The 21,061-nt window shown below is 52.0% G+C and overlaps 1 protein-coding gene across 3 annotated transcripts in view; it reads right to left on the reverse strand.

Annotated features, from left to right (window-relative positions):
* The window catches only part of LOC141074961 (glycogen [starch] synthase, liver-like), a 226,217-nt gene that overhangs the window by 57,271 nt on the left and 147,885 nt on the right, over positions 1-21,061 (reverse strand). For all 3 annotated transcript variants that reach the window (XM_073562286.1, XM_073562285.1, XM_073562284.1), the window contains exons 2-6: positions 11,457-11,638; positions 8,425-8,616; positions 7,000-7,185; positions 4,522-4,666; positions 4,326-4,443 (exon numbers count right to left, since the gene is read on the reverse strand). In XM_073562286.1, coding sequence (XP_073418387.1) covers positions 4,326-4,443; positions 4,522-4,666; positions 7,000-7,185; positions 8,425-8,616; positions 11,457-11,564 — 749 coding nt within the window. In that variant the 5' untranslated portion in view covers positions 11,565-11,638. The remainder of the gene's footprint in view (positions 1-4,325; positions 4,444-4,521; positions 4,667-6,999; positions 7,186-8,424; positions 8,617-11,456; positions 11,639-21,061) is intronic.

A 21,061-nucleotide genomic window follows, 5' to 3' on the forward strand; every position in this document is an offset into this window, starting at 1 on the left:
AAATGTCTCTTCCTGAGGATCAAGCCCTTTCTTTTTACGAGCCGACAGGTGGTCTTCGGTGGGGACTTCAACACCATTACGAGGTCCCGTGACCGGGGGGGTCCCGGAGATCGCCTGGCTTATGATAGCGTCGCGTTGAATAGCATAGCCAGTGAAGCTCGCCTGGTGGATGTCCACATCCGGCACACCCCAGGTCACGGGGGTTTCACCTACCATAGGGGTAGCAGTAGGTCTAGAATAGACAGGTTTTTTTTGAAGGAGGACGCCATCTTTTCTGCTGTGTCCGCCGTTGAGGTGGAGTTCTCCGATCACTGTCTAATTTTCTTTTCTCTGAATGTTGCAGAGACTCCTCGGATGGGAAGAGGGCTGTGGAAGCTCAATTCGTCCCTGCTGGAAGAAGCGGAGGTGAGACAATCCTTCGAGGATTTTCTTCAGAGCCAGGTACCGCTGTTGGATCTCTGTAGTAGTAAGTCAGAGTGGTGGGAGATCTTCAAAAAGCGGGTGGCGGGGTTCTTCCGTCAGCTCTCGAGCCTCAGGAGTCTGAACAGGCACCGCTTGTACCAGGCTCTGGGGAGGAAACTCGAGCAGCTTGTCTCGACTGGAGGTGACCGAGAGGAAATCTCCAGAGTGAAATCTTTGCTCAAGAGTTGTCAGTATGATAGGCACGCATCTTTGGTTTTTGAGAGGGACTTCGGGAAGTACCGCTCGCCCGACCCTTACAGAAACTGTAAGATGTCAGTGAATTGTAAGATGGTGACAGGACTGATCGACAGTACGGGGTCCCTGAACAGATCCAAATCAGGGATCCTGGAGGTAGTCAGATCCTTCTACTCACACCTCTTGGAAAAGAAGGATCTGGATCGGGATAGGATGTCGGCTTTCCTGGCTGAAGCCGTCCCTGAGCCAGGGGGTGACCCCTCTCTTGGTGTTTTGGCAGAAGAAATCAGGGAAGAGGAAGTGAGACTGGCCATTGATGGGCTTCGGCTCAAGAAATCGCCAGGTCCGGATGGCTTAACATCCGAGTTCTATAAGACTTTTAGGGACTCCTTGGTCCCCCTCTTGACAGGGGTATTTAATGAGTGTCTCTCCTCGGGCACTCTTCCCGGCTCAATGAGGAAGTCAGCCCTCATTATTCTGTCAAAGGGTAAGGATCCGTCCCGTATCGAGAATTGGCGTCCCATAGCGCTTCTCGATACGGACTGGAAGGTTCTGGCCAAGGTGCTGTTTAATCGGCTGGTGAAGTTTGCACCCCGGCTCCTTTCAGGGGCCCAGCATTGCTCTGTTCCAGGCCGCAGTACTTTTAGTGCTGTGCTCGGTGTCCGAGAGGCAGTGGAGCAGGGTAGGGCAGGTCACTGGAAGGGGTACTTGCTGTCATTAGATCAAGCGAAAGCCTTTGACCGGGTCAACCACGAGTACCTCTGGTCCGTCCTTTTGAGGTATGGTCTGCCTGGGAGGTTTGTAAAATGGTTAGAGATCTTGTACCAAGGGGCTGAGACTTTTCCGCTGGTTAACGGTTGGTCAGGTCGTCCTTTTGAGGTGGGTTCTGGGGTCCGTCAGGGCTGTCCGCTGAGCCCGCTTTTATACGTGTTCGCGATCGATCCCTTCTTAAGGAGGGTAGATCGTGGACCGTTGGTGGGAGTCGGGATGGACCAGGCGGGCTCTGGCTCCTCTCTGAGGGTGGTGGCGTACGCCGATGATGTTTCCCTGTTCGTATCCTCGAGAGGGGAGGCGGACTGGGTCATGTCGGAGGTAGTGCGCTACTCGGAGGCATCCGGGTCCATGATCAACCGGGATAAGTGTGAAAGTCTCTGGCTGGGAGGGGGAGATCCTAGTTTTGATCTCCCGGACACCCTTCCAGGGCCCCAGGCCACCGCCAAAATTCTAGGCATCGAATTTGGCCCCGGGGACTACCCCCAGCAAAATTGGGAGGGCAGACTTAAGATCGCCGCCCAAAAGGTGGACCAATGGAAGGGTTGGTCTTTAACCCTGAGGGAAAGGGTTGCCCTGGCTAAAGGCTATCTGCTACCTTTATTGATATACCTGGGCAGTGTGTGCATCTTGCCGGAACCTCTCTGGACACGGGTCTATAGCCTGTTCTTCCAATTGTTATGGGGGAATAGGCTTAACCTAATCAAGAGGGAGGTTACATACCGTACGAGGAGACTAGGCGGGTTGGGTATGGTCAACCCGGTGGTGTTTCTAGTAAACACCTTTCTTAAGACTAACATCTCCAACCTCTGGTTAGAGAGGGCTCCTCCGTGGGTAGTCTCCTGCAAGGGTTGGCTTTGGCCTTTCTTCCAGGAATGGGAGACAGGAGGGCGGGTGAAGGACCTACGAACACCTCATGGGCATCTCCCGGCTTATGCTACCCCGGTTCTGAAGGTGATCCGCCGGTGGGGTCTGGGAATGTGGGAAATCAGGACCATGTCGAGGCAGTGCCTTGACAGGAGGGTCCTGTTGACCCATTTCCAGAAGCCCCTGGCCCTTAAGGATTGCCCAGGCCGGGATCTGGAGGTCGGGCTGGGGCTTTTAAATTCTAAGCGGATCCCCATGAAGTTTTGGGACTTGACCTGGCGTTGCTTCCACGGGAGGCTGTATGTAAGGGACAACTTGAAGTGCAGGAACTCCGATGACCGGGGTTGCCCTCGTGAGGAGTGTGGCGACGTGCTGGAAAGCATGGAGCACTTCCTGCTTCATTGTCCCTTTAATGCAGAGGTTTACAACAGGGTGGGTGCTTCCACACGTTGGCCGCGGCTGGCGTCCCTCTCCTACGCTGAATGGGCCTATGGAGCGTTCAGATCCCTGGGTGGCCGGGACCCGTGCACTTTATTCCTAGTCAGTGCAGCGGTTAGGTTGCACACTTGGAATGCATGGTGCCTAGTTTCGACGCGGAAAAAAACCCTCCCAAGGGATGAGGTGGTAGGAAACATCTTGGGTGACCTGGTGAAGGTCCGTTCTTTGGAGTTCGAAAGGTTGGGTGTGAGGAAGGCCTCTTGGCTTTGGAGAGGCCTCTCCTTTTAAAAACGCACTCAAGGGAGAGCTAGTTCCGTGTGAATGAGGGTAGGGATAGCATAAGTTTCACTGGGTGTGTTAGGGACAGAAGTAGGGGCAGATAGGGAGAGGGAGGGACAGGCACTGAGGGACAGATAGAGAGTTAGTTATGATAAGTTAGGTAGAGTAGGGGCAGGTAGGGACAGATAGGGACAGGTTTCTTTTTTTAGGGACAGAAGTAGGGACAGTCTTAGTTCCTGAGGGATAGGATGAATGTGTTAGTGAGGGATGGAGCCTCTAGAACCCCTTTTCCTGGTGGTGGGCTGGTGCATGCCACCTTAGCTTTTTGTTTTAAAAACAGGACATATAATGGATATTGGGCTTACAGGTGCCAAACTTGGGCCTTGGGTATGTAAATGCTGTGTTTAGTTTGTATATTAATGCGTAAGTAGATGGGATGGTATTGAGAGTTTTGGAAAATGTCTTTTGGTTGTGCTTTGGTAAAAGGAAAAACATATAACACACGTTTTTTTTGTTTTTTTAGTTAGAATGTGTGGATGGGGTGTAGTCAGGTTGGGAGGGGGGTGCATGGGGGGTGGTGGATGGATGACCGGATGCCAAGAGCAACATGAAGGAGCAGAGGAGCAGGGCAGGAGAAGTAGACTCTGCGGACCCTGGAAAGAGTTTTCGTGTGGAATCAAAAGGCCATAAACTTTCGTGGACCAGATTTTGCAGTGACAAGGCTACAAACTTGTAGGACCTGCGGTGCAAGGTGGTGGGAAAAAAGGCTGCGAACTTGTTGCCATGTGTGGGAGAGGGAAAAGAAAAAAAATCTTTGCTGTGTAATAGGAGGTAAGGTTTGTCGGCCAAAGTGGCAGAGTTCTTGTTTTTTTTCAAGGCAGAGGGCCAGGAAAGGGTTATTTTCGTTTGGTTTTTGTAAATAGTAAAATTGTAAATAGTAAACTAGTAAAATCGGTGAGGTGTGAATGGGGGTGAATGGGGGTGAATGGAGTGAGAGTGGGGAGAGGGGTTTATGTTTCTTTGTATTCTCTTTTCAGTGGATTCCTGCTGGGGGACCCTAAGCTGCCGAGCTCAGTGGAGGACAAGGAAAGGATTTGGACTTTCAGTTGTTTGCGCATGTTTTGCACATTTTATGTCTATGTTGGTTTTCTTTAGTTTATGTATTGTGGTTTGTTTCTGAGTGTAATTTTGATAATTTTGTAAAATAAAAGAGTTGGAGGATAAGACACAATGTAACAGCAGAATAGTGAGTGCAGCTCTGGAGGTGACTGGAGCACATGTGACTATTGCGGTGGTCGCTTCGGACCCCGTACCCGTAGAAGTGTCCGCGGATGAACTCCTGGATCCGGGCCTTGTACAGGGAGTGCAGGTTCTGGAATTCGTGCATGGCGGAGAACTTCTTGATGTTGAGGCCGTTGGGGGTGATGACATCTGTGGGTGCAGAGCAGGCGGACATTGTTGCCGGCGGTCGGTGAGGCTTTGCCGTCTCGCTCCCTCGCTGCCCATTACCTGCTTTCCTCTTCAACATGTGCTCGGCCTCGATGCCGGTGATCTGGGACACGGTGGTGAAGACGTGGGCGCAGTGGGAGGCGGCGCGCTCCATGCAGTACCGGTGATAGATCTGTCGCTCTCCGGCTTCTTTATCGATATCAAACTAAGAGACAGAAAACGAGGCGCGAGGCTCCGACCTGTCAATCACCCGGCGCTCGGGGCCGCAGCTCTCGGATTTCTCCTCGCCGCTGACATTTGCGCTGCGGTGAGTCGTGCGGTGCTCAGACGCTCCGCTCTGCCGTCATTTGTCAGGTAACTTTCTGACAGACGGTAATGTTTGTATGTGATCCGACTCCAAACGAGAGACGTCCGCGGCCGACGAAAGGTCAGCGAGGCCCAAAGGCCATGGAGGGGGCGAGCGCTGCGGCCGGAGCTGCCCCGCCACATGCGAAGGTCAGACGCGTCATCGCCGTACAGCCGCGCTCCGCCACACCGACTGCAGAGCACCTAACCTTTATAGGCTGAGATCTCACAAAGGGCAGCCCCCAGCATCCGATCACGCTCGTCGCCCTCCCCCCGCAACCGATCCCACTTGTCGCCCCCAGCATCCGATCCCACTCGTCGCCCTCCCCCCGCATCCGATCCCGCTCGTCACCCCTCGCGTCCGATCCCTCTCCTCGCCCGCCCCCAGCATCCGATCCCACTCGTCGCCCTCCCCCGCATCCGATCCCGCTCGTCGCCCTCCCCCGCATCCGATCCCGCTCGTCGCCCTCCCCCCGCATCCGATCCCGCTCATCACCCCCCCGCGTCCGATCCCTCTCGTCGCCCTCCCCCCGCATCCGATCCCGCTTGTTGCCCCCCGCGTCCGATCCCTCTAGTCGCCCTCCCCCCTGCGTCCAATCCAGCTCGTCGGCCCCCCGCGTCCAATTCCGCTCGTTGCCCCCCGCGTCTGATCCCGCTCATCGCCCTCCCCTCGCATCCAATCTCACTCATCGGCCTCCTCGTCCGATCCCGCTCGTTGCCCCCGTGTCCGATCCTTCCCGTCGCCCCCCCGTCCAATCCTTCTCGTCGCTCTCCCCCGCATCCGATCCCGCTCGTTGCCCCCCGCGTCCGATCCTGCTTATCGCCCTCCTCCGCATCCGATCCCGCTCGTCACCCCCCCCCGTGTCCAATCTCACTCATCGGCCCCCTGCGTCCGATCCCGCTCGTCGCCCCCCCGTCTGATCCTTCTCGTCGCCCTCCCCACGCGTCCGATTCCACTCGTCGCCCCTCGCGTCTGATCCCACTCGTCACCCTCCCCCCTGCATCTGATCCCACTCGTCGCCCCCCGCGTCCGATCCCTCTCGTCGCCCTCCCCCCGCATCTGATCCCGCTCGTCGGCCCCCCGCGTCCAATCCCACTCGTCGGCCCCCCGCGCCCGATCCTGCTTGTCACCCCCCCGTCTGATCCTTCTCGTCGCCCTCCCCCCGCATCCGATCCCGCTCGTTGCCCCCCCGCGTCCGATCCCTCTCGTCGCCCTCCCCCCGCGTCTGATCCCGCTCGTCGGCCCTCCGCGTCCAATCCCGCTCGTTGGCCCCCGCATCCGATCCCGCTCATCGCCCTCCCCTCGCATCCAATCCCGCTCGTCGTCCGCCCGCGTCCAATCTCACTCATCGGCCCCCTCGTCCGATCCTTCCCTTCACCCTCCCCCGCATCCGATCCCGCTCGTTGCCCCCCGCATCTGATCCCGCTCATCACCCTCCCCCTGCATCCGATCCCGCTCGTCGCCCCCCGTGTCCAATCTCACTCATCGGCCCCCCGCGTCCGATCCCGCTCGTCGCCCCCCCCGTCCGATCCTTCTCGTCGCCCTCCCCCCGCATCCGATCCCGCTTGTTGCCCCCCGCATCCGATCCCTCTCGTCGCCCTCCCCCCGCGTCCGATCCCGCTCGTCGGCCCCCCGCGTCCAATCCTGCTCGTCGACTCCCCGCATCCAATCCCGCTCGTTGCCCCCCGCGTCCGATCCCGCTCATCGCCCTCCCCCCGCATCCGATCCCGCTCATCGCCCCCCGCGTCCAATCTCACTCATCGGCCCCCTCTTCCGATCCTGCTCGTTGGCCCCCTCGTCCGTTCCCGCTCGTCGGCCCCTTCGTCCGATCCTGCTCATCGCCCCCCACTTCTGATCCCGCTCATTACCCCCTTCATCCGCTCCCGCTCGTCGCCCTCCCCCCACGTCCGATACCACTCGTCGCCCCATGACGGGGCCACAAGGCAGGCAATAATAATGATGGCAGATGATAGCAGCGCTGCGCACAGCTGGCGTGTGGTAACCCCTGTCTGAGCTGAGTGGCTGCATTTGCCTTTGGTCTGGGAGGACCCCATTAGCCGTGTGTCTGGCGGTCTGAGCATGCTCCGTACAGGCCCTGACACTCTGCTGCTTCCCTGTTAGCTCTCAGGCTGCGCACCGAGGCTGTGTTGCATCGTGGGAGCCGGAGCGGTGTCTCAGGATCGCCCCCTCACCTGGTCCAGTCTGTTGTAGAAGTCCACGTTGGCGGCGCACAGGTATCGCCCCAGCAGGGTGGCATGGGTGGTGAAGATTGTAGCCACAGGCAGTTTGTGAAATCGGCATAGGATGAGCCCGGTGCCGGCCTGCCACTCATGGAAGTGAGCGATGACATTCAGTCGGTCCTGGAGCTGCGCGGTCAGCTGAAAGAAACAGCATAGACGTGACCCCGGGGTGGTGGTACTGGGATGGTGGTGATACTGGAATGGTGGGGCTACTGGAATGGTGGGGCTACTGGGATGGTGGGGCTACTGGGATGGTGGGGGTACTAGGATGGTGGGGGTGGTGGCATTGGGATGGTGGTGGTACTGGGATGGTGGGGGTACTTTGATGGTGGGGGTACTGGGATGGTGATACTGGGATGGTGGGGATGGTGGTACTGGGATATTGGAGGTGATGGTACTAGGATGGTGGGGGTGGTGGCTCTGGGTTGGTGGTGGTACTAGGATGGTGGGGGTGGTGGCTCTGGGATGGTGGTGGTATTGGGATGGTGGGGGTGGTGGCTCTGGAATGGTGGTGGTACTGGGATGGTGGGGGTGGTGGCTCTGGAATGGTGGTGGTACTGGGATGGTGGGGGTGGTGGCTCTGGAAAGGTGGTGGTACTAGGATGGTGGGGGTGGTTGCATTGGGATGGTGGGGGTGGTGGTACTGGGATGTCAGTGGTAGTGGCACTGGGATGGTGAGTGTGGTACTGGGATGTTGGGGGTGGTGGTACTGGGATGTTGGGAGTGGTGGTACTGGGATGTCGGTGTTAGTGGCACTGGGATGTTGGGGGTGGTGACACTGGGATGTTGGGGGTGGTGGCTCTGGGATGTTGGGGTGGTGGTACTAGGAAGGCGGGTGTGGTACTGGAATGTTGGGGGTGGTGGTACTGGGATGTTGGGGGTGGTGGTACTGGGATGTCAGTGGTAGTGGCACTGGGATGGTGAGTGTGGTACTGGGATGTTGGGGGTGGTGGTACTGGGATGTTGGGGGTGGTGGTACTGGGATGTTGGGGGTGGTGGTACTGGGATGTTGGGAGTGGTGGTACTGGGATGTTGGGGTGGTGGTACTAGGATGGCGAGTGTGGTACTGGGATGTTGGGGGTGGTGGTACTGGGATGTTGGGGGTGGTGGTACTGGGATGTTGGGGATGGTACTGGGATGTCGGTGTTAGTGGCTCTGGAATGTTGGGGGTGGTGGCTCTGGGATGTTGGAGTGGTGGTACTAGGATGGCGGGTGTGGTACTTGAATGTTGGGGGTGGTGGTACTGGGATGTTGGGGGTGGTGGCTCTGGGATGTTGGGGTGGTGGTACTAGGATGGCGGGTGTGGTACTGGAATGTTGGGGGTGGTGGTACTGGGATGTTGGGGGTGGTGGTACTGCAGCTGACGTCAGTACTCACCTCTTTCAGGAACCATGCTGACAGTGACCCGAGCAGCAGCGCATCGTTGGCCTCCCGGTCGTGGTAGGGGATCCCCACGTTGCAGGCCTCCCAGAATTCTCCCTTCCATCTGTCCAGGTTCCAGGCCGCGGAGCCGATGTCAAACAGCAGGACGTACGGACTGCCCTCGATGAGCCAGCGGCCGAAGTACAGCTGCAGAGCCAATCACAGCGCCTGTCACTTTCTCAGTGCTGGGGCGTGGCTGCGGAGCTCTGCCCCCGCGGGGTGACGGGGTAACTGACGTCTGCCCCCGCTGGATGATGGGGTAACTGACGTCTGCCCCCGCTGGATGATTGGGTAACTGACGTCTGCCCCCGCTGGATGATGGGGTAACTGACGTCTGCCCCGCTGGGTGATGGGGTAACTGACGTCTGCCCCGCTGGATGATTGGGTAACTGACGTCTTCCCCCGCTGGGTGATGGGGTAACTGACATCTGCCCCCCGCTGGGTGATGGTGTAACTGACGTCTGCCTCCTGCTGGGTGATGGGGTAACTATGGCTGCCCCCGCAGGGTGATGGGGTAACTGACATCTGCCCCCGCTGGGTGATGGTGTAACTGACGTCTGCCTCCTGCTGGGTGATGGGGTAACTATGGCTGCCCCCGCGGGGTGATGGGGTAACTGACGTCTGCCTCCCGCTAGGTGATGGGGTAACTATGGCTGCCCCCGCGGGGTGATGGGGTAACTGATGTCTGCCCCCCGCTGGGTGATGGGGTAACTGACGTCTGCCTCCCGCTAGGTGATGGGGTAACTATGGCTGCCCCCGCGGGGTGATGGGGTAACTGACGTCTGCCCCCCGCTGGGTGATGGGGTAACTGACGTCTGCCTCCCGCTAGGTGATGGGGTAACTATGGCTGCCCCCCGCTGGGTGATGGGGTAACTGAATTCATCCCCCCGCTGGGTGATGGGGTAACTGACGTCTGACCCCCGCTGGGTGATGGGGTAACTGACGTCTGACCCCCCCGCAGGGTGATGGGGTAACTGACGTCTGTCCCCCGCTGGGTGATGGGGTAACTGACGTCTGCCCCCCACTGGGTGATGGGGTAACTGACGTCTGCCCCCCCGCAGGGTGATGGGGTAACTATGGCTGCCACCGCAGGGTGATGGGATAACTATGACTGCCCCTGCAGGTGATGGGGTAACTGACGTCTGCCCCCCCGCTGGGTGATGGGGTAACTGACGTCTGCCCCCCGCAGGGTGATGGGGTAACTATGGCTGCCACCGCAGGGTGATGGGATAACTATGACTGCCCCTGCAGGTGATGGGGTAACTGACGTCTGCCCCCCTGCTGGGTGATGGGGTAACTGACGTCTGCCCCCGCAGGGTGATGGGGTAACTGCCGTCTGTCTCCTGCTGGGTGATGGGGTAACTGCCGTCTGACCCCCGCTGGGTGATGGGGTAACTGACGTCTGACCCCCGCTGGGTGACGGGGTAACTGACGTCAGCCCCCCCTCTGGGTGATGGGGTAACTGAGGTCTGACCCCCACGGGGTGATGGGGTAACTGACGTCTGCCCCCCGCTGAGTGATGGGGTAACTGACGTCTGCCCCCCGCAGGGTGATGGAGTAACTGACGTCTGTCCCCTGCTGGGTGATGGGGTAACTGACGTCTGATCCCCGCTGGGTGATGGGGTAACTGACGTCTGCCCCCGCTGGGTGATGGGGTAACTGACGTCTGTCCTCCGCTGGGTGATGGGGTAACTGAGGTCTGACCCCCGCGGGGTGATGGGGTAACTGACGTCTGCCCCCCGCTGAGTGATGGGGTAACTGACGTCTGTCCCCCGCTGGGTGATGGGGTAACTGACGTCTGTCCCCCGCTGGGTGATGGGGTAACTGACGTCTGATCCCCGCTGGGTGATGGGGTAACTGACGTCTGCCCCCGCTGGGTGATGGGGTAACTGACGTCTGTCTCCTGCTGGGTGATGGGGTAACTGACGTCAGTCTCCTGCTGGGTGATGGGGTAACTGACGTCTGCCCCCCGCAGGGTGATGGGGTAACTGACGTCTGTCCCCCGCTGGGTGATGGGGTAACTGACGTCTGCCCCCCGCAGGATGATGGAGTAACTGACGTCTGTCTCCTGCTGGGTGATGGGGTAACTGACGTCTGCCCCCCGCAGGGTGATGGGGTAACTGACGTCTGTCCCCCGCTGGGTGATGGGGTAACTGACGTCTGTCCCCCGCTGGGTGATGGGGTAACTGACGTCTGCCCCCCGCAGGATGATGGAGTAACTGACGTCTGTCTCCTGCTGGGTGATGGGGTAACTGACGTCTGCCCCCCGCTGGGTGATGGGGTAACTGACGTCTGCCCCCGCTGGGTGATGGGGTAACTGACGTCTGTCTCCTGCTGGGTGATGGGGTAACTGACGTCTGCCCCCCGCAGGGTGATGGGGTAACTGACGTCTGTCCCCCGCTGGGTGATGGGGTAACTGACGTCTGCCCCCCGCAGGATGATGGAGTAACTGACGTCTGCCCCCCGCAGGGTGATGGGGTAACTGACGTCTGCCCCCCGCAGGGTGATGGGGTAACTGACGTCTGCCCCCCGCAGGGTGATGGGGTAACTGACGTCTGCCCCCGCAGGGTGATGGGGTAACTGACGTCTGCCCCCCGCTGGGTGATGGGGTAACTGACGTCTGCCCCCCGCTGGGTGATGGGGTAACTGACGTCTGTCTCCTGCTGGGTGATGGGGTAACTGACGTCTGACACATTGTGACGGACACGCAGCTGTGTGACTATGAATGTGTCCATGAGAAGGTTTCTGTTCATTAAAACCAAGCAGAGATCTGAAAACTTGACCTTGAACATGGGTGACACGGTGTCACCATGAATGTGAAGACCCGGCGTCGCCCTGAACGTGGGTGACACGGCGTTGCCCCCCGCGGAGCGCACGTCTCGGCTTTGGGGGTAATTGGACGCCTCATCAGTAATGGGATCTGCAGCCGCTAATTGATCTCCTGTAATATAAAGGTCGCAGTGTCGGGTGTAATCGCTGCGGATTACCTGACAGCCCTGAGCCTGCAGCGCGTCCACCGCCCTCCTGATCGCCGGCAGCGGAGGGTCGCAGATCTCCACCTGCGTCCTGACATTCTGTTCGTAGTACGGACCCATCAAGAAGTAGTTGTCTCCCCACTCGTCCGCTGTGATCTTCGCCTTCGTCTGGAGGACGGTGAAAATTCCTCCGACTACAAGAAAAGGAGAATGAAGAAAATGATGAGGACGAGGCGGAAACACAGCAGCAAAAGCCCGAGGCAGCGGAACAAAACATCCACACATGGAAGGGTTAACAGATCATCTGTATCGATCACCAAGCTACAAAGTGAAGACAACTGGAAATCTCATCAGTATCTGGTCGCCCGTCCCCTCCATCATCAGTATCTGGTGACCACCTGTCTCCTCCATCATCAGTATCTGGCGACCACCTGTCTCCTCCATCATCAGTATCTGGTGACCGCCCGTCCCCTCCATCATCAGTGTCTGGTGACCACCTGTCTCCTCCATCATCAGTATCTGGTGACCGCCCGTCCCCTCCATCATCAGTATCTGTTGACAGCCTGTCTCCTCCATCATCAGTGTCTGGTGACCACCTGTCTCCTCCATCATCAGTATCTGGTGACCGCCCGTCCCCTCCATCATCAGTATCTGGTGACCGCCCGTCACCTCCATCATCAGTATCTGGTGATCGCCCGTCCCCTCCATCATCAGTATCTGGTGATCGCCCGTCCCCTCCATCATCAGTATTTGGTGACCGCCCGTCACCTCCATCATCAGTATCTGGTGACCACCCGTCGCCTCCATCATCAGTATCTGATGACTGCCCATCCCCTCCATCATCTGTATCTGGTGATCGCCCGTCTCCTCCATCATCAGTATCTGGTGACCGCCCGTCCCCTCCATCATCAGTAGATGATGATTGCCCGTCCCCTCCATCATCAGTATCTGGTGATCGCCCGTCCCCTCCATCATCAGTATCTGGTGACCGCCTGTCTCCTCCATCATCAGTATCTGGTGACCACCTGTCCCCTCCATCATCAGTATCTGGTGACCGCCCATCCCCTCCATCATCAGTATCTGGTGACTGCCCGTCATCTCCATCATCAGTATCTGGTGACCACCTGTCTCGTCCATCATCAGTATCTGGCGACCACCTGTCTCCTCCATCATCAGTATCTGTTGACAGCCTGTCTCCTCTATCATCAGTGTCTGGTGACCACCTGTCTCCTCCATCATCAGTATCTGGTGACCGCCCGTCCCCTCCATCATCAGTATCTGGTGACCGCCCGTCACCTCCATCATCATAGAATCATAGAGTTGGAAGGGACCTCCTGGGCCTCTGTTTGAAGACTTCCATTGAAGAAGAACTCACCACTTCTCGTGGCAGCCTGTTCCACTCATTGATCACTCTAACTGTCAAAAAGTTTTTTCTAATATCTAATCTGTGTCTCCTCCCATTCAGTTTCATCCCATTGCTTCTAGTCTTTACTTGTGCAAATGAGAATAAAGATGATCCTTCTACAATGTGACAGCCCTTTAGATATTTGTAGACAGCTATTAAGTCTCCTCTCAGTCTTCTCTTTTGCAAACTAAACATTCCCAAATCCTGCAACCTTTCCTCATAAGACAGGGTTTGCAGACCGGTCACCATTCTGGTCGCTCTTTTCTGAACTTGCTCCAGTTTGTTGATGTCTTTTTTATAATGTGGCGCCCAAAACTGGACACAATATTCCAGATGAGGTCTGACCAAAGAGGAGTAGAGGGAGATAATGACTTCACGTGATCTAGACTGTATGCTTCTGTTAATACATCCTAGAATTGCATTTGCCTTTTTTGCTGCTGCATCACACTGTTGACTCATATTCAGTCTGTGATCTGTTAGTATACCCAAGTCTTTTTCACATGTGCTGTTGCTTAGGCCTATTCCTCCCATTCTGTATATGCTTTTTTCATTTTTATTGCCCAGATGTAGTACTTTGCATTTCTCCCTGTTAAAAACCATTCTGTTAGTTGCTGCCCACTGCTCCAGTTTATTTATATCTTTTTGAATCCTCTCTCTCTCTTCTCTAGTATTAGCTATCCCTCCTAGCTTTGTGTCATCAGCAAATTTAATCAGTTTACCGTCAATTCCTTCATCTAAATCGTTGATAAAGATGTTGAACAATACAGGGTCCAGGACAGAGCCCTGTGGTACCCCACTTGAGACATTCTTCCAACTGGATGTGTAGCCATTTACGACCACTCTTTGGGTCCGATCACTAAGCCAGTTATGAATCCACCTAACAGTTGCCTTGTCCATTCCATACTTAGTCATTTTTTCAATAAGGATTGTATGAGAGACTTTGTCAAATGCTTTGCTGAAGTCAAGATATACTATATCTACAGCATTTCCTTGATCCACCCAATCAGTGATTCCGTCATAGAAGGAAATCAAATTAGTCTGACATGACTTATTAGTTACAAACCCATGCTGACTCTGTTTAATCACTTCATTCTTATCCAGGTATTGACATACATGTTGTTTAATAATTTGTTCAAAGATCTTTCCTGGTATAGAAGTCAGACTCACCGGCCTATAGTTGCCTGGGTCCACCTTCTTCCCCTTTTTGAAGATAGGAACAACATTTGCTCTTCTCCAGTCTTCTGTTCTTCTGCTCCTGTACTCCAAGAATTTTCAAAGATTATGGAGAGGGGTTCAAAAATTTCTTCTGCTATCTCCTTCAGTACTCTGGGGTGTAATTCATCTGGTCCTGGAGACTTGAATTCATTTAGGTTAGCTAAGTGTTTCCTCACTATCTTTCTGTTTATAGATATCCTGGATTCTTCGATTCCCTTAATAGGACAGTGAAGAACAGTGGATGTTACATTTCCTTTCTGAGAGAAAACAGATGCAAAATAGGAATTTAAAAGTTCAGCCTTCTCAACACCCTGTCTTACCATTTCATCATTTTCATCCTGTAAAAATCCTATAGCATCTTTGACTTTTCTTTTACTTTTGACATATCCCCAAAATCCTTTATTATTGCTTTTGACATCTCTTGCAAGCCTCAATTCATTTTCAGCTTTAGTTAATCTGATTTGTGCCCTGCAGGTTCTGCAGACAGCATTATATTCTTCTTTAGATATGCCTCCCTCTTTCCATTTTATAAACATTTTTTCCTTCATTTTTAGCATGTGCTTAAGTTCTGTGTTCATCCATCCTGGTTTCCTTAAATGCTTCCTATTCTTCCCTCTTTTCGGAATTGTTAACAACTGTGCTTTGAGAATTTCATTTTTCAAGATTTCCCATCCTTCCTGGACATTTTTGTCTTTAAGGATATCCAGCCATTGGATCCCTCCAATTCTCTTTCTGAATCCCTTAAAATCTGCCTTTCTGAGTATCTGGTGACCGTCCATCCCCTCCATCATCAGTATCTGGTGACCGCCCGTCCCCTCCATCATCAGTATCTGGTGACCGCCTGTCTCATCCATTATCAGTATCTGGTGACCACCTGTCACCTCCATCATCAGTATCTGGTGACCGCCCGTCCCCTCCATCATCAGTATCTGGCGACCGCCCATCCCCTCCATCATCAGTATCTGGTGACCGCCCATCCCCTCCATCATCAGTATCTGGTGACCACCCGTCCCCTCCATCATCAGTATCTGGTGACCGCCCGTCCCCTCCATCATCAGTATCTGGTGACCACCTGTCTCCTCCGTCATCAGTATCTGGTGACCGCCCATCCCCTCCATCATCAGTATCTGGTGACTGCCCATCACCTCCATCATCAGTATCTGGTGACCACTCATCACCTCCATCATCATAGAATCGTAGAGTTGGAAGGGACCTCCTGGGCCATCTGGTCCAACCCCCTGCTCAAAGCAGGATTCGCTAAATCATTCCAGTCAGATGTCTGTCCAGCCTCTGTTTGAAGACTTCCATTGAAGGAGAACTCACTACCTCTCGTGGCAGCCTGTTCCACTCATTGATCACTAACTGTCAAAAAGTTTTTTCTAATATCTAATCTGTGTCTCCTCCCATTCAGTTTCATCCCATTGCTTCTAGTCTTTCCTTGTGCAAATGAGAATAAAGTTGATCCTTCTACAATGTGACAGCCCTTGAGATATTTGTAGACAGCTATTAAGTCTCCTCTCAGTCTTCTCTTCTGCAAGCTAAACATTCCCAAATCCTGCAACCTTTCCTCATAAGACAGGGTTTGCAGACCGGTCACCATTCTGGTCGCTCTTTTCTGAACTTGCTCCAGTTTGTTGATGTCTTTTTTAAAACATGGCGCCCAAAACTGGACACAGTATTCCAGATGAGGTCTGACCAAAGAGGAGTAGAGGGAAATAATGACTTCACGTGATCTAGACTGTATGCTTCTGTTAATACATCCTAGAATTGCATTTGCCTTTTTTGCTGCTGCATCACACTGTTGACTCACATTCAGTCTGTGATCTATTAGTATACCCAAGTCTTTTTCACATGTGCTGTCACTTAGCCCTATTCCTCCCATTCTATATATGCTTTTTTCACTTTTATTGCCCAGATGTAGTACTTTGCATTTTTCCCTGTTAAAAACCATTCTGTTAGTTGCTGCCCACTTCTCCAGTTTATTTATATCTTTTTGAATCCTCTCTCTCTCTTCTCTAGTATTAGCTATCCCTCCTAGCTTTGTGTCATCAGCAAATTTAATCAGTTTACCCTCAATTCCTTCCTCTAAATCGTTGATAAAGATGTTGAACAATACAGGGCCCAGGACAGAGCCCTGTGGTACCCCACTTGAGACATTCTCCCAACTGGATGTGCAGCCATTTACGACCACTCTTTGGGTCCGATCACTAATCCAGTTATGAATCCACCTAACAGTTGCCTTGTCCATTCCATACTTAGCCATTTTTTCAATAAGGATTGTGTGAGATACTTTGTCAAATGCTTTGCTGAAGTCAAGATATACGATATCTACAGCATTTCCTTGATCCACCCAATCAGTGATTCCGCCATAGAAGGAAATTAAGTTAGTCTGACATGACTTATTAGTTACAAACCCATGCTGACTCTGTTTGATCACTTCATTCTTATCCAGGTACTGGCATACATGTTGTTTAATAATTTGTTCAAAGATCTTTCCTGGTATAGAAGTCAGACTCACCGGCCTATTTGATGCCCGGGTCCACCTTCTTCAAAAAGGGGGAGATAGGAACATTTGCTCTTCTCCAGTCTTCTGGCACTTCTCCTGTTCTCCAAGAATTTTCAAAGATTATGGAGAGGGGTTCAAAAATTTCTTCTGCTATCTCCTTCAGTACTCTAGGGTGTAATTCATCTGGACCTGGAGACTTGAATTCATTTAGGTTAGCTCAGTATATGGTGACCGCCCGTCTCCTCCATCATCAGTATCTGGTGACTGCCCATCCCCTCCATCGTCAGTATCTGGTGACAGCCCGTCCCCTCCATCATCAGTATCTGGTGACTGCCTGTCACCTCCATCATCAGTATCTGGTGACCGCCCGTCCCCTCCATCATTAGTATCTGATGACTGGCCGTCATCTCCATCATCAGTATCTGGTGACAGCCTGTCCCCTCCATCATCAGTATCTGGTGACCGCCCGTCACCTCCATCGTCAGTATCTGGTGACCGCCCGTAGCCTCCATCATCAGTATCTGGTAACCACTCGTCCCCTCCATCATCAGTATCTGGTGACCACCCATCGCCTCCATCGTCAGTATCTGGTGACCGCCCGTCACCTCCTTCGTCAGTATCTGTTATGCCCCCATCGCCTCCATCGTCAGTATATGCTGAGCACCCGTCGCCTCCATCGTCAGTATCTGGTGACCGCCCGTCACATCCATCGTCAATAGATGCTGGGCGCCCATCGCCTCCGTTATTTCTTCTCATCACTTGCACAGTCGGGGGTGGAGCAGGATCACTGTCGTGTATATGAGGAGCCATTTATACCAGACAGGATTTCATGAGCATCTTCATATGGAGGTGAAAACTCAATCATTAAACTGACACAGAAACAGCCGTGTAGGAAACTGGGAGAGGAGCAGCCAAACTCTGCTACAAAGGTGAGGATGTGGAAGACAGTTTCTTGTCACAGGTCACACACCATGGCGAGACTGAGCACAGCAACAATACACCAGGTAGTTATACTGCATCAGCAAGGTGTGGCCCAGGTAAAGATTTCACCGGTACCATGGAGTCCTGATGCTGCTCATGAAGAGGAAGAAGCACCAAGAGATGGCAGTGAGGAGTACCGGAGACGCAGCAGTCGACCAAGGAAACTGATGAAAAACACAGCATGCCACTGCCCTCTGAAATCAGCAGATGTCCAGCAGCCAGCAGTGCCATCAGCTCAGGACTGGCAGCGACCAGTGGGACCAGCTGCACCATCTGCTGTGGAGACGTCTGGTCAGAAATCGTCATCATGGAAGAATTGAGGCCAAAAACCCAAAACCTGCTACAAGGAAACATGAGGAAGAGGCTCAACTGTGCAGGAAAACATTGGAACTGGGTGTAGAAACATGGCAAGTAGCTTGGAACCTACACTGTTATATTCCAGAGCTGCATCCTCCCTGGAGGTCCAGAAATCCAAGTATTTCTCCTCCTACAGTGTCTGCCGGTAATGCGATGTAAGACACTCCCCTCCGAGTCACATGATAGGGAAGGGGCTTTTTAATTGGATTTCAATATACATTTAAACCCTTTACTGACGCCAGTAAGCCACGCCCCCGGAAGAAGCAACAGGGCGAAACGCGCGTCAGGGCGCAGGGGACAGCGGCTGAACTGCATAAGCACATAATAAGGTATTAATAATATGTCTCTATCTACTTGAAGGCCGTTATTGGGGATGTTATGAATACACTGGTCGCTCCACTCGTATATTGCATAGTGGAGTGCAGGGGCTGATGCTATATGCTTCACCTAGCACTGATTAAATCTTTTTTAAATTCCCCATTGTGGGTACTATTTAATAATCAGATATAGTAGTTATATTCTATACTGTTTTATAAGGTATAAACAGGTTGTTCGGTGTTGGGAGAGGCTTATGGGATTAATGCCGATTCAATATATGACGTCATGTACCTTGTGTTATGAAGCCTTGAGGAAGGAGTCATTAGAGATCATATGTGGCATGATGTACGGTGATTCCTTAGAGAGAGTCCGCTGTCTAAGCTAATTAACATTATTTCTAATAGACGCTAATTATGCACTAGTGAGATTTTCACCTTACATATGGATGTATGTTGTTACGCTATAGATTGATAGGGGACATACTTGTAGGATATTAATTTTCTTACCTGTGCAATATGTTAATAAGATGGTGCTGCAGTCCCCTTTTTGGGGTATTTTTGTAATTATGGGTGTGTGGCCCTTTTAATGTATATAATTTTTCTAATAAAATAATTTTTAATCTAATGGTTCGCTTCTTTATGGTGAGCTCACTTTGTGGCCATCATGGTGTGTTTTCTGCCTTGTTTTGAGGTGCCATTCTGTATATTTTGGACACATTGTTGAAATACTTTATCTTTTGCTGTTTTATAACAGATTGTCCGTGTTATGGATTTAAGAGCCAGGGAAAGCGCCTGGCGTTCGAAGGCCACAGACATTTTTTCAAGCAATACCCCTATTGTTTCGCAGGATACCTCTCTTGAAATTAAAGATTTAATGCATAAATATAGAAATGCAATGCAGAAAAAAACAAGATTATGGTGGAACAGGTCCTCACTTGACAATTATTTAGATAAAAAAATAATTCCAAGAGGCTTGAGAGTACAACTCTATCCGACATATGAATTGGGAGAGCAAGATTTGGTTAAAAACGGATGTCAGCAGCATTTAAATGCTCGTTTGAATTTATACAAATTCTGATAGACGATAATACTACGTCCTTATCCTCTATTGATAAAGGACTGGAAAGCTTATCGAATGCCTTAAATAAAAATATATCCAGTGATCAATTCTCGAAATGGTTGAAGGATCTGGAAACAGATATTGCAAAATTAGAGGATAAAGTCAAGAAAAACGTAAAAAATATCAAAGGGATGTTGAGGATTATGAGTCTGATAAAATCTATCGTTGGCAATTAAATGGACAGAAGAATAAAAATCGGCATAGAACACAATCGGACGTATCGTATGCATCAGAATTGGAAAGTAGTGCTTCCACAAGTGATGTGGACAATTCCCATGATTCCTCTTTTAGGAATAATGATAAGAAAAGGAGGAAATTCCCTGAGATGTTCCAAAAAGCACAGAGAGGCCCTCATTCGAGAGGCCAATATCAGGTAATTAATCTTTCGGATCATGCTTTGACGCCGGCTCAACAAACAATTTTACAACGTGGTTTGACCTTCTCTCCTTCTAATAATTTAGACACGTTCACATCGGTAAAAGATGTTCACCTATTATCAAGGAAACTGATTCTTAAAAAACTCCATGCAGTGAGAGACAAAGGGGCTTCAACTTCAATAGCCCTTGAGGAATTGAAATCGTGGAATGACGTCGTTTTCAAACCGGCGGATAAAGGGGGAATCTCGTAATTTGGCCTATTCATCAATATGAAAGACAAGCGAATAAATTGTTGAATGATGATAAATGTTATCGCAAATTACAATTTAATCCACTAACATCTTTTCAAACTCTTTTAGTGGATATTTTGGATAAGGCTTTCTTACAAGGATTGATTTCAAAAAAATTATTAGATCAGATTAAAAATCATCATCCGAAGCTCCCTACGTTTTACCTGATTTGAAAGATTCACAAAAATTCACTGGATCCACCGGGTCGTCCAATTGTTTCAGGTAACGATGGTCCTTGTGAACTCATAGGAGACATAGTAGATTACTTCCTAAAACCTTTGGTTAAAGATTTACCCTCGTATATTAGGGACACCACGTCAGCACTTCAGAGATTAGATCAGTTGCATTTTGATGAACATACACTTATTGTGACTGCTGACGTGGAGTCTCTATATACTTCTATTTACCATCAGGACGGTTTGAAGGCAGTTCGACTCTTTTTGAGTTCTAGCACTTTAGATGGTTCCCTAGTTGAGTTGATTTTGACTCTTTTGGAATACCTTTTAACTCATAATGTTTTCATTTTCAATAATAAAATATTCCTCCAGTTACAGGGTACTGCGATGGGGGCCTCTTGTGCCCCCTCATACGCTAACCTGTTTCTGGGGGCCTGGGAGAGGAGTATATTCCATGATGACCTCATCCAGGAAATGGACCATGTCCATAAGGCCTCTTTCACACTTCAGTTTTTTACAATCAGTCACAATCCGCCAAGTTTTGAAAAAAACGGATGCTCAATTTTTTTTGGAGGATCCGTTTTTTCCCCCATTGACTTGCATTAATGGCAGATTGTGACGGATTGCTGTCCGTTGCATCCATTTTTTGTGAGGATCCGCCAAAAGTTGCTGTCCGTCACCATCCTCAAAGATTTCAAAACGGAGCTTGTAATATTTTTTTCTCTGGCGGATCCTCCAGACACTCATTTAACCCAAAATTCTCTCTCTCTCTCTCTCTCTCTCTCTCTCCTTCCCGGCCAGCATCTCCTCATTTTCAGGATCCGTCTGAAAACAGATCCTGTGCCATCCGTTCACATCAGTTCACAACGGATC

This window comes from Dendrobates tinctorius, unplaced genomic scaffold (assembly GCF_039654945.1).
Source record: "Dendrobates tinctorius isolate UK_male_01 unplaced genomic scaffold, ASM3965494v1 ptg000344l, whole genome shotgun sequence".
Taxonomy (NCBI): domain Eukaryota; kingdom Metazoa; phylum Chordata; class Amphibia; order Anura; family Dendrobatidae; genus Dendrobates; species Dendrobates tinctorius.